The sequence below is a fragment of the Mytilus galloprovincialis genome, chromosome 3 (assembly GCF_965363235.1).
Source record: "Mytilus galloprovincialis chromosome 3, xbMytGall1.hap1.1, whole genome shotgun sequence".
Taxonomy (NCBI): Eukaryota; Metazoa; Mollusca; class Bivalvia; order Mytilida; family Mytilidae; genus Mytilus; species Mytilus galloprovincialis.
In genome coordinates, this window is record NC_134840.1 from 13,631,251 (window position 1) to 13,645,519 (window position 14,269).

General features: G+C 32.6%; 1 protein-coding gene across 1 annotated transcript in view; it reads left to right on the top strand.

The window, feature by feature from the left end:
• Window positions 1-14,269, top strand: part of LOC143067228 (integrator complex subunit 4-like) — a 27,629-nt gene continuing 13,360 nt past the window's right edge. Inside the window, exons 1-9 of the mRNA XM_076240338.1 lie at window positions 1-70; window positions 2,772-3,081; window positions 6,243-6,349; window positions 7,138-7,323; window positions 8,388-8,527; window positions 9,455-9,575; window positions 9,903-9,974; window positions 11,196-11,370; window positions 13,826-14,031. Coding sequence (XP_076096453.1) covers window positions 17-70; window positions 2,772-3,081; window positions 6,243-6,349; window positions 7,138-7,323; window positions 8,388-8,527; window positions 9,455-9,575; window positions 9,903-9,974; window positions 11,196-11,370; window positions 13,826-14,031 — 1,371 coding nt within the window. The 5' untranslated portion in view covers window positions 1-16. The remainder of the gene's footprint in view (window positions 71-2,771; window positions 3,082-6,242; window positions 6,350-7,137; window positions 7,324-8,387; window positions 8,528-9,454; window positions 9,576-9,902; window positions 9,975-11,195; window positions 11,371-13,825; window positions 14,032-14,269) is intronic.

Here is a 14,269-nt window from a genome sequence, read left to right on the forward strand (position 1 = left end):
TTCCCACCACTTCCGAATGGCAGCTTTGCTGAAGAAAAGGGCTGTTGCCGAATTTAGCCAAGTTATCCAGGTTATTGCTTTTTATTTTTCATTAACTTCTTACAACTGATATTGTCTATGTTACAATTATATCCGTTGTACTTAGCTAACAACTCGTCAGAGGTATATTTTTACAAGTTGTGTATCTGTAAAAATTACCGATGTAAACAATAATGTCAAAATCTAATATCAGATAACTTTAAAGATAAATTCGAAGGCACTAGATAAAACATAGCACACAATATAAACAGATCAATTTGTGAAGACTGTAATTCATTGCTCTCCTTTACCCGCTATCTTTGATGAGCTACTACTTTAGATGACAGAAACTAATCCAACGCTGTACAGTAAACGTAGAAGTTGGCATATTCCCGCGTTAACATGCATTCCAAAACCCATTGTAGATGGGGGAGTGTTATGCCGAATAATGTCCAAGGGCTGTATCCTAGGTGTTAGATGATTGACCTTCATTTCACTGCCTAACAGCTTTGGTCCTGATAATGCTTCCTGTCATCTTTAGCACTACGCCCAAGACTCATCTACCAGTACTCTATCATCGGGGTTAGATGGCTGCCAAGCTGACCAAACTGGCCCTGAAAGCCGCCGTTGTGAAGAAAGAACATCAAAATAGTAAACATACCAAACCAAAACATCTCATAAAACCAAGATGGCGACCTCCAAAATGGCGACCACCACCTGTTCCTGACCGATGGCACTAAATTATTTTAATGCTCACCAAATGCTTCGAGCACTGAGCCGACCGTGCGAGGGCTGTATAGCCAGTCAAGGTTGTTAAAAACTTACATTTGTTGTCTGCTCCATGAATAAACACTGGATACAGATCTTGACTGAAAAGCTGTTCTGATGAGAGGCTAATTTGAAAAGATGATGAAAAGGAAAAAAACAAATTAACATACTATATATAGAATTAACCATATTTAAAAAAAAATAAGTAGATCTATAAACATGATAAACTCTTATATGTGTTTTTAAGAAGAATAAATAAACAGGTCATACATTTGTATATATATGTCACTTGGAAATGTCGTTCGCGCAAAATCTCCCCTTCAGCTGTCATAGCTTAGAGGGAGATCTCCTTCTTTGAAGGTTTCAGAGGTTGGCAGGTATGATTATTAAATAATAATATATTATCGATTTTTTATAACTTTAAAATGATTTACAGAAATCAAATAAGTTCATAAAGGTCGTTTTAAATTTAATGTGTACATCGAACACGTCAGCGATTGTGATTTCTGTGCTCATCATATTGGATGTACACACTAAATTTAAAAAGTTTTTTATGAACTTACATTGTATCTGCTTTCTGTTAATCATTTATAAGTTATAAAATACATTGATAATATACTATTATTTAATAATCAATTTATAACAGTCACTAATATGTGCTAGTATTAAAATTTCAAGTGTTATTCAGTCATTTGAGGTACCTGTAACCAGCAGAAAACAGCTCATGGCCACCGTTGTGTCGTCAACACAACCAGAAAATCCTGCATCTGCCCCCAGATGAGGGCTTCTGCTGGCCCCTAAACACTAATGTGTATAAATTCAGTAAAAATGGATGTCACATCACACTGAACTCTGAAATATATAAAAGAATCAAATTAAAAAAAAAATTACTAGACTATCAAAGGCCATTCATCAGTCAGGGGACTTACTTAAATGAGTGATTTTCTAAATCACTGATTGAAGTAACATTATATCCATAAAGGTTGGAAGTAATAGTTGCCTTTCTTTAATAATCACCTACATGTACATGTATTTATTAATAAGTAGTACAAAATAATCACTAGAAGAAGTGATTTAATTTTACTGTAGATTTAAATATATATATAGATTACTAATTTTCCAGGGACTAATTATGTTTCTAAACTTATCAGAACCAACATCTGTGTTGTCTAGGATGACCAGGTCATTTCAGGTGATGACCTTGTACTGAATCTAGGATAATGACATAAAAATCACTTGTTTAAGTATCATACCTCAATTTCCTTCTCAAAAGTCACTTCTTTAAGTATCATTATTTCTAATAACCCCCACTAATTTCAACACCCCCGAACAGTGAAATCTGAAAGATAAAACCTTGAACTTTACAGGAAAAATACTCCAACTGCTGGGAAAAATCTGTTGAGAAAGTATTAGTTCATTAGGTAAAGCCATTATTATAGCTTTTTTTCAACTAAAATAGAATTTGCAGCTAAATGATAGCATCAAAGGTATAAACCTTGCTACTTAAAGAAGCAAAAAATACATTTTTTTCAATTTTACTCAGGAAAAGATATTATTTAAACCTATGTGTTTTAAATTTTGGTAAAACTACAAAATCACATTTTGTGAAAAAACTTTGAATTTGCTACTCGAATAAGTGATTTAAAAATCACTTATTTCAGTAAGTCCCCTGACTGTTCATTACACATGGTTTATGAGTTTAATATGCTAGAATCACTTTTTAACCTGTCCATTCAGATAATCAAGTTGGCTACCGTGACATGTAATTTCAACCTGCTACATGTAAAATGGATAATCAGGATAATGGAAATTTTCCTTTCTAACCTGATTTTCATGTCAATGTCCCTGTAATATTGAAACACGAAAAAATAGATTCTTTATTGAAATGAATATTAAAATTAAGATCACTTAATTCCTTCAAAATGATCAATCAATTAAGTTATTCACTTATTTATATATATGTGGTTTTATCTTTTCTTTTAAAGGAGGAACCTAGACCTATCAAAAAGTTAAAGTTAGTCCAGAAACCACTACTGCCAGAAGTCCACCTTGATCTAACTGTAGGGACCAGCACACAAGAAGCAGTCAGTAGTCTAATACACTTAGAACGTCAGTTGTCACAGATTGGAGAAAATGCTGTAAATATTGTTAGGCAGTTGGTAGACCATTATCACAGAGAAAAGGAATCAGTTGTTAGATGGAAGATTGCACACATCCTAGGATTGTTGTCTAAACACCCACAATGTGCTGCAGATACTATAGTGGAGGAAATCATATCACTCCTGAAAACAGAAAGTAAGTAAAGATATATACTGTAGGTTCTCCCCTGTAACATTGGTGCAGTCACTGCAGTGTGGCAATAGTCCCAGGGTTTTATCCAATCCCCCAGGCCCTATCCATTTTGATATACATGTAAGTTCACTTATATTTTAGGTTTTCATCTAAAAATGGTATTTACTATATTCAGCATGTTTAGGGTAAAACCATGAAAACAGTCAGTGTGCTTGTGATTAGAGAAGATACATGTACTTATGTGTTTTACATTTATTGCCTACATGTTTGTAACATGTATATATACATTGACCATGTACATTGACCATGTACATGTATACAAGATGTTATATCCAGATTCAATTACACTCTATTAAACACACCTTCTGACATGTGAGGAGTACTCAAATTACCTTGTCAATACTTTAAATATAATATGATCATGATGGTCTTGGTCTTACTTTCAGACTCTGATTTAAGTTTTAAATTTGACAATATAAAAAAAGAAGATGTACATGTGGTATGATTGCCAATGAGACAACTCTCCACAAGAGACCAAAATGACACAGAAATTAATAACTAAAGGTCACCATACAGCCTTTAACACTGAGCAAAGCCCATAACGCATAGTCAGCTATATAAGGCCCCGAAATGACAATGTAAAACAATTCAAACAAGAAAACCAACGGCCTCATTTATGTACAAAAAATTAACGTAAAACAATTATGTAACACATATGGCTAAGTATTCAGTATAGTGTTGTTAGTGTGTGACAACACGTACGATTTTAAAAGTAGCTGTTTCAATCTTAATAACATGATTTTCTGAAAGGAGAATGATTCTAGTTTAGGGTTTTACATGTAAAAAGATAGTTATTTAGTCAGAAAACATAAAATTAGACCTAAATAGCATGTTGGACAGAGGTTATGTTGGACGTAACAGGACATTGAAAAATTGAATATTTTCCTTTTATATGAAGGCCTAGTTAATAAATATATCAATTTTTCTCTGACAGTTCATAAGATCTTCAATTAAAGTATATCATTTTGTTAAATTTTTCAAAAACTAACTTATAAGTTGGAAAAATCTTAAAATATGTCGGACAAACGGGGACATTTTTGGATGAGAATTAGTTCCATTTGCATCATTGAAAGTCAAAAACAAAATCAAAACTATGCTGTTTATACTAATATCTACAGCTGGTGTTCCTCAGCAAGAGGTAAAATGGTTCATTATTAAATAAATGGATAAAACAAAATCATAAAAAACTGTAGGACAAACATAGGACAGATTATATTCCCTGTCGGACAAACATAGGACAGAATTCATTAATTTACTGATCCTAATGGGAATTTAAAAATGGGCACCTCTTAAGAAGAGACTAGGAAGGGTCTGAGAACTATTTTTTAGTTTATGTGGACTTGTTAGTTGTTAACAAGGTTCTTTTTACTTTTAAAAAGCTGTTACGTCCGACATTAGAAGATTTTGTCCTACGGTTCGTCCAACAGAAAATTAATGGACTCTTGTTACGTCCTAATTTTCAAAATTATGTCAAATTTAGACTGTCAACAGTTTAAAACCTCTTTATTTTTCATTTATATGGTAGTAGTTAAGGTTAAGTAATTGTCAAAGTAGAAGCGAAATTGATTCTGTGACTTGTGGTAGCCATTTTAGAGAATATCTTGGATGTTGGACGTAACATTTTTTTGGACAAATGTTGGATGTAACTTCCATCTCTTGGTTGGACAGAAAGAGTGTTCACCCCTTCAATGTCGTTGACCTCAAGTAAAAAGGAACAGTTGACAGCAATACCGTATGCACATCGCGATTGTCGTAAAATTTGTTGTCATAAACATTAAATAAAACTTAAACTGAGTTGGCAACTTGCAAATGAAAATTGAAATTTTCGCCCGTAACGGTTGGACAGATTTTTCAAGAGTAAACTTTAATGACAATTCCTGAAAAAAATAAAACTTTCTGCTGTAACTTCATGATGAATTATCACATTTTAGTTAATAAGCTCAAGCCTCAAGATATTTTGTGCATTTAATTGCCCTCCATTGTTACATAACTTATATTTCATTTTCACATAGGAAGAAGACAGAAAATGTTAGTCCAACAACATGACCATTTAAAATTGTTTTTAATCCTTATTTTTCGATGATTTTTCATGTTTTAGTGTCCTTAACCTTGCCAACCCTATTGTTTTACCTGAAAATCCTTTTTACCTAGTTGCCATTCATACAAAAAGGTTAATAAAACAATTTTGATTTTGGGTCATTCGACCATGTCACAAAATAAGCATGCAAAAAATAGGAAATTCAACACTACATTTATAAAATACTTTATTCAACAATAAACTTTTCATATGAGACTGTTTATATTATCTCTTCATCATGCAGTGAATTGATTAGCTACCTGCATTAAAACTCAAAATAATTTAAAATATGAAAAAAATGCATTTTTCTGGGACACCCATTGAAACAGCACTTTACTGAATACTTAGCCATATACAAACGACAACCACTGAGTTACAACTTACAGGCTCCTGACTTGGGACAGGCACATACATAAAGTTCATCAGTTTAACAGTTTTGGTCAGCACCTATAGGTATATGAATTAATCTCCTGGAGTTCTATGTGGCAGACTTTTGGTCTTATTTTGAATATTTTCAGAGTTTATTGAATGCTAATATAAATCAAATATTTCTGCTGGTACAAAATTATTGTTTGTTGATTTATCATACAGAACATTGTTTTTAGTTTTCTCTTGAGCTTTTGATATATCACAGCTGGTCATAATTTGTCTATTGAGCTTTTGATATATCACTGGTCATAATTTGTCTATATATTTTAAGAATTTTTACATATTCATGATATTACATGTTTTTCATTGAGCCTCTAGTTTCATATGTCAATAAATGGTTGCTTCTTATGACATTTAGATATAATATATACATGTTGTAATAAGTGTGTGTATGTTGGTAAACGGACAGAAAGTCACAGGACAAAAAGTCACAGGACATAAAGTCACAAATTTGATAGGACAAAAAGTCACAAACAATTTGGTGACAATTGTTTGAATATATAAGAGAAATATTTTGAAATATTTACTTTTTAATACATATATTCATATTAAACTTTAGGAAATGTGTTTTATACAGTCAGCTCTGTTGTCATTTTAGAATCCCACAAGGTTGTTGGACAGTTGATACAAAGTTTACAAACAGTTGGATTATCTGCCCCTGACAATAGAGATCTGCATCTTAAGATAGTACAGCTTGCTAGAGAGGTAAACATGTATTTACATTCATTAAATTTAACAGTAAAAAGACAAATAATTCATTTTTAGATATTGGCTTATATGTCAGTATGTGGTGTTGTAAGTGTGACATAAATGTTAAATATATACACTCCTTTACTCACCATCAATCTTTACATAATGGCAAAATGTGAGGTCTATATACACCCTTTGATATGGATTCACTGTTTATAAGTACAAATATTTACCTTTTTTTAAAGTTGAAAGACATTATTGTCCTCTTATCATGCTTATGTCCAGTTAAGGCATCTCAAACTTTTACTCACAATTAAAGTATATATATGTAATTTTCATCAGAGATTCAGTATATCCATGCATTTTAAAACAGAAAAGAAATAAAGTCCTTAAAATCATTATCACACCCCGGTGATCCCCTATGGATCCATTGGGGGTTAGTAAATTTCAGAGAGGGTTCATGACGTCACGTCTACTGTTAATGATGACGTCATCTATTGATGTTGTTGGGTTTCATTGTTTATTTTTCTGCAAAACTCAGCAGGAAAAGTCCTGCAAGTGATAAATTTGTTATACGGTTAATTACTGACCCCCTACAGATTCATAGGGGGTTAGTAATATCCATAGGGGATGAGAACCTACAACCACTCTTCTATAATGCAATACAAAAAATACATTGTCAAGCTTAAAATGATTTTTGTCATGGTCATAAGCAGTGATAATAACTGTCAAACTTAAAATGATTTTTGTCATCATGGTCATAAGCAGTGATAATAACAGTAAAGTCATGTTCTTTGTTTCAGCACTCAAAACATACACAACATGTAGTAAGATCTAGCTGTTTAAATTTGATTGGTGCTGTTGGATCTCAGGATACCATTTCTAAAGATACTGACCAATCAGAAGAACATATATCTGTACAAACACTATTAATATCATTTACACAAGACCAGGACCCCAGAGTTAGGTCTAGTGCCTTCAGAGCTGTGGTATATTATATTAACTTTTATACTCTTTTATTTTAAGTACCTATTATTCCTCAAAGAGATAAATCAATATAGCCAATTCTTTTTTTTCCTCTCAGATGGCTCAGTGTTTATACCATAAAATAGAGAATGGAAATGGGGAATGTGTCAAAGAGACAACAACCTGACCAAAGTGTAAACAAACACCATGTCTAGTTTAAGAATAATTACATATATAAATTCAACTATCCCAACATGCCCTATGGCTTACTAAAATGAAATACAATAGTTGAAGCCATTCCATGTGAATAAAGATGCTTATAAACTACTGTTACTTGTTTTTTTCCTGTGGCCAATGTTTATGTACATGTGCATATAAAAACGTAATTTTTATTCCTTAAATGTGTTAATTTTGCTTAGTTCATTCATATTTTTATGCCCCACCTACGATAGTAGCGGGGCATTATGTTTTCTGGTCTGTGGCTCCGTTCGTTCGTTCGTTCGTCCATCCGTCCGTCCGTTCGTTTGTCCAACTTCAGGTTAAAGTTTTTGGTCAAGGTAGTTTTTGATGAAGTTGAAGTCCAATCAAATTGAAACTTAGTACAATTGTTGCTTATGATATGATCTTTCTTATTTTAAAGCCCAATTACACTTTTGACCCCAATTTCATGGTCCACTGAACATAGAAAATGAAAGTAGGAGTTTCAGGTTAAAGTTTTTGGTCAAGGTAGTTTTTGATAAAATTGAAGTCCAATCAACTTGAAACTTATTACATATGTTGCTTATAATATAATCTTTCTAATTTTAATGCCAAATTAGATTATTATCCAATTTTTACAGTCCATGGAACATGAAAAAGGATAGTGCAAGTGGGGCATCCGTGTACTTTGGACACATTCTTGTTTGATTTTACAAAAATATGAGCACTTGGGACTTGTTAAAGTATTTCTCCTTATTCAACAAGGGTGGAAAAAAAGCATAGTTTTTATTTGAAATTGAATTTAAAGTATTTTACATCATGTACATAGAATGTTATTTGTTACACAGTAGTTGTAAGATTTAACACTGACATTTTTTACTATTTGTAGCAACAGTTACACCAGCGAGGCCAGTCTATAGATTTATCTGTATATGATCGTACATGTAAGGCTTTAACAGATGATTATGAGGATGTGAGAACAGCTGCTGTCAAACTGATGTGGATTTTATGTCATCTCTATCCAGAAAGGTCATCATTTATTTAATGCATTTCATCTTTTTAAAACTTATTGAGATAGAAGTTATAAAATAGTTGAATCTTGTGAAACATCTAAAAAAAATGCAATCTGAACAATATTTTCCATGCTTTGTCTCTACTTTTGATAGCACTAACAACATACATACATGTACAGTGAGTGTTCTTTTATTCTATATATGTCCATTTCAAGCAATACATATTAAATACATATGAGATGTCCATGTGTATAAGCATAACTTTCCATTTCTAAGTAGCAACATTCCAGCAGCACCTGCATACGGGGTATATATCTCCCAATTGATACGATATTCCCGTGCTTGCATTTCCTATCATGATTTTCTTGATAGAGGTTTGCTGCTAACAAGGAAGCTATTAAACCAAGAGTTCCAAATGGTGAAGTTGAAATCATCCCTTCGTAAATTTTACGGACGCCATCACGAGTTGGTTGACCGTTATGGAATAACCGTTTCACAAATGATATCGGATATGTTCCTTACGTCGTAACTACAATCCCCTTCCCTTTCATGAATATGACCTACCGAATTAGACAATTTACCGGATTTGTAATCACATAAGCAACACGACGGGTGCCACATGTGGAGCAGGATCTGCTTACCCTTCCGGAGCACCTGAGATCACCCCTAGTTTTTGGTGGGGTTCGTGTTGTTTATTCTTTAGTTTTCTATGTTGTGTCGTGTGTACTATTGTTTTTCTGTTTGTCTTTTTCATTTTTAGCCATGGCGTTGTCAGTTTGTTTTGGATTTATGAGTTTGACTGTCCCTTTGGTATCTTTCGTCCCTCTTTCAAGAATGGTGTTTTTGATTATTTGTAATTTATTTCCTGCTAGACATGCATTGATTTCATTTGAGACATTTAAGCATAGGGAACATGATTTAGAGTGTTATCTTTATATTTAAGTACGGTGCCAGTTCCAGAGTCTGATGATGAAATCAGACTTGTTGACGATGGTTTTGCCAAGATCTGTAATATGATGAACGATATATCAATGAAAGTCAGAGTGGAAGCTGCAACTTTACTGGTTAGTAAAGCTCTTTAATAAACCTCACATTAGACCTATAAAAAATCAACTTCATCACACCTAAACTTGTCAACACAGATTAGGATTCACTTTTTCCCAAAGACCAGGTTTATCAAACTTTTATGCTTATCTCCCTTTAATGTGCATGTTCTAAATTGAAATGAAAATTGTTATGTTATATATGTTACATCACAAAAATGTTGGACTTTATTTAATGAAGAATAAATTTCTTTTGATTTTCTGTACTATTGGCCAACACATTCCAGTATTTGGTAAGATGCCTATACAGCTATTAGAATAGAATAACAAGTATGATTGATTTTTCAGGGATCTTTACATCAAGTCAGTCCCAAGTTTTTAGAACAGACACTGGACAAAAAACTTATGTCAAACATGAGGGTAGGTGAAGTATTTTGATAGTGATGAATAATGATTGATAAACATTGACCTCACCTAATTCTACATTTGATGATGTTTTTAAATTGGAAAGAAAAGGAGTAGGTCCGGTAAGGACCGATTTTGGCCTCAAATTTCAAGTTTATCTTACGAAAGATTTTGACCACTTTTTAAACACTTAGGTGTCTATTTCATTTGAATCAATTAATTTATGTGAAAGATTTTAACTGATATAGTCATTAAAAACAACCCGATTCAAGCTCAAATATGAAAAATCTACCAAATATGCCGAAAAATGTCACTTTTCAGATGATTTTTGTCAAAAAATGAAAGTGGCCGCATCCGTGTTCATCCTCAACCTTTATATATGTTATGTATTATCATAAAATACAACTTACATTTCAATATTAAGGATGAACACGAATGCGGCCACTTTCGTTTCACACGAAAACTGTCTAAAATGTAACTAAAATGCTAGAACTGTGAAGATTTCAGTAATTTAGCATGACTTAATGGTGCTAGTACCCGATATATGTATATATATTGTATTGTCAAAAACAGCCCATATTTATGTAGCATAAGCATTCTACTGTCCAATAAATAACTAAAAGTTTACATTTTAACAATTTTGAAAAACTGCTATATTTTGGGGCCAAAAAGGGGTCTTACTGAACCTACTCCTTTGATGGTTCAGATTCAGAATTGATGATACAAATGTATTCCAAAATACATTACCTGGTAAATTGTATTTTTCATAATACAGTATACAGAAGTTTGGAATAGATATGGTATAGATCTTAAGAATAGTCTTAACATATATTTGAGTATTCAAATTGTAACTGAATTACATGACATCATAAACAAATATATCTTGACCATTCATATTTTAGTCATAAAAAAGTGCCCACATTTTATTGAAAGCTTTAAATCATCTTTGGACAAATTTAAGAAAACCCAATGCCTATAACTAAAGATCTAGCTAAAAAGAAAGGTTAACAACCACCACTGACTTTAAATAGATACATAAACCAGGCCTGGTGTATTTTATATGTACTCAGTCATCCATTTCCCTATCAACACAGTTTATTAAAGAAGAAACATTTAAAAGCAACACAACATGAAAATGTAAACAAAAATGATAGGTTCAACAGTAGCATACATTTATGTGGCAGTTAGGTAATTATGTCTGTCCTTAAACATGTATTTATACTTTATAATTGTTAGCAAAAGAAAAGTGCCCATGAGAGAGCAAAGGACCACTATGCCTCTGGAGAATGGTCCTCAGGACAAAAATGGGCAGATGATGCTCCAAAAGATGAAGTAGCTCCAGAATCTGTAACTTTGATGAACATGGGAGCTTGTGGAGCATTTGTACATGGAACAGAGGATGAATTTCTGGGTAATAGGGATGTTAGAGATATTACTTCATCTCATTTATTTGTTTTACTAAATTTAATGCAAAAAAATGGCATTTTTGCACCAAAGGGAGATAATTTGGAGCTTTTTCTATGATATAAATATTTTAAAAGTCATCTGGGGCCAAAATGAATCAATTTGTTTGGATAATTTTTGTATTAAATTATAGAGTAACAACTAATAGTGTACAGTGAAACCTGGGTAAACCGAACCCTGATAAAACCGAATTTCAGTTTAAACCGAACAATTTTCAAAGTCTCACAAAATTTCCCTATCAATTAACGTTAATCTAACCTGAAAAAACCGAACCCTGTCAACACCGAATTCCGAAAGCTTTTTGAAGGCTCGTTAGTAAATTATTATCTAAAAATTACCTGTCAAAATTGATCAATACCAATCAAAACAATAAAATATTATTAATTATTTGCATGATTTAATTAAACAAACACAGGATGGTAGAGTATCCCCGAAGGTATTTGAGGTTTAATGAACTTGTGAGTTGTTATTACAAACTAATTAGCATGTCTGTGTCCATGTATAAAGTGATTTTTTGTACAGAAACGTTAAACTGGTCAGGTACCCCACCACCGATAATGACGAGAAAAGAACTTTTCCTCAGATCAATTAAATGCACCTTACTCGAATAATTACGGCCACAAAATAGAAACTGCCATTCTGTAGCTAAACTGTTTAATTAAATAATAATTTTAAAGCCTTTCACCGGATTAAGTAGTCGTGCAACACAACAAGGTCAATGGATTTCGATTGCTGGATTCCCTTTATAGGCCCTATATATTTGAAACGAATGCCCCCGAAGACTTCCGTTAGCTATTTGGCAACGAGAAAGTTCGAGAATAAACTGGACCCCTGCTGTTGTTTCACTGTTATTGTGTGCCGAAGTATCAATCAGCGGGTGACCAGTTTAGTCCGAGAACTCGTGTGTATAATGATGTTCCCGATTCAACTACGGAATCGTCATTTGACATTGACTGTGAATCTGAATTGGTCAGTGAATTAACGGATGAGAAAATAATTATAAAAAGCAAAATCGCTCCACTTCGGACGTCTCCCAACGACGAGGGTGATTGACGGAGTGGCGTTTGATTTATAAACAAAAATGTAGCAAAACGTCTTTCTTCATCTTCTTTTATTTTTACATTTACATCTAAATCAACACAAAAATAAACTGTCGTCTGTTTTGTCACCTATTATCCCTTGTCAGTATATGCCAATTATTTGGTGTCGACTTCCGTTTACCTCTACAATCCAAACACCTGTGAAAACCAAACAAAACGCAAAATCCCGTGGGTGTTCGGTTTGGACAGGTTTCACTGTAATAGATAAAATTTGTAATGAAAGAAAAATGTTTAATATTTTGCTGAAATTTTTGTACTTGTGAGCCTCCTTGAATGAATTTTCATTCATAATCACCTTCAAATTTGAAGTACTGTTGACAAAAAGGTAGTTTAAGGAAGTTCGCTGCTCAGTTTCAAAAGAAATAGCTTTCCATAATACTAGTATATATTGATAGGGGATTAATTGAGGAATCAAAAAAGCAAAACAAATATAGGGGTCAATGTGCTTGTTTTTGAGATATTAGCCATTGGAATTTTGGGTGGAAAATGTTCTCTCTTGATTTTTCATAGCTCTTTATCATTGACCAGTTAAAGTTCTCAAAAACTATTAAAAAATGAATAAGATTTTATAAGTCTTTTACAAATGGCTTATAATTATACATGTAAAAGATTTATAAAAAGAAAAATGGGTGTCCATGGGCAAACCTTTTAATGCATTCAAATGGATAAAACCAGAGGATTTGGAAAATCTGACAAAAATTCCAAAACATGACAAGCAAACATCCTTAAGTTATTTGTGAGAATTTTGATAAGCAGGTTAGCATGCATATATGTAAGATGATTTACTTTTAATTTGGTTAATCATAGATTTAAATTTTACATCTTGATATTTTAATTTGTAATTTTTGAAAAGTTGAGTTGAATTACATTTTTATGGTCACACAAAAATAGTAATCATGGAAATATAACATGGTTTTACAGCCTACTATCATCATGTTAACACTATACCATTTGACAAGAATTGTTTTCTTGGTTTTTTTTTTTAATTGTTTACTCTGCAATTATATATTACATGTTTTTACTTATAAATGTTATTTGTGAAGATAGTTACAAATCAAAGCACCAATTTTTACCTACTATTAAGCTATCCATGATGATAAGAAGTGATTTTAACCAAAACAGTTTTTACACAAAGGTCAATATAGGTACAAACAAATTGTAAACCATGTATATGGTTAAGATTTCCTTTGTACATTCATGTGATACAGTGGTTAAGGTAAACCATGTATAGGGGAAGTCCATCATTCATTAATGTTGATATACCTCTGCGGTCAATTGAACATTTCATAATGTCTTTTGTAGAGGTGAGGAATGCAGCATTAGATTCACTGTGTGAGTTAGCAGCCCAGTCCCAGGAGTTTGCTATTTTATCTCAGGATAGTATTATAGATATGTTTAATGATGAGATAGAAAGTGTACGACTCAATGCTATCAACAGTCTGAGAAAACTAAGTAATCATGTGACTTTACGTGAGGATCAGTTGGAAATCATACTTGGAGTATTACAGGTAAAAATGTGAAGACCAGTTGGAAATCATATTTGGTATTACAGGTAAAAATGTGAACATCAGTTGGAAATCACACCAATAGTATTATAGGCAAAAACTTAAAGATCAGCTGGAAATCATACTTGATGTACATGTATTACAGGTAAAAATGCAAACATCAGTTGCAAAGCATACAGGTTAAAAAATGAAGATTATTTGGAAATCATACTTGTAGTGTAACAGGTTAAAATGTGAAGAT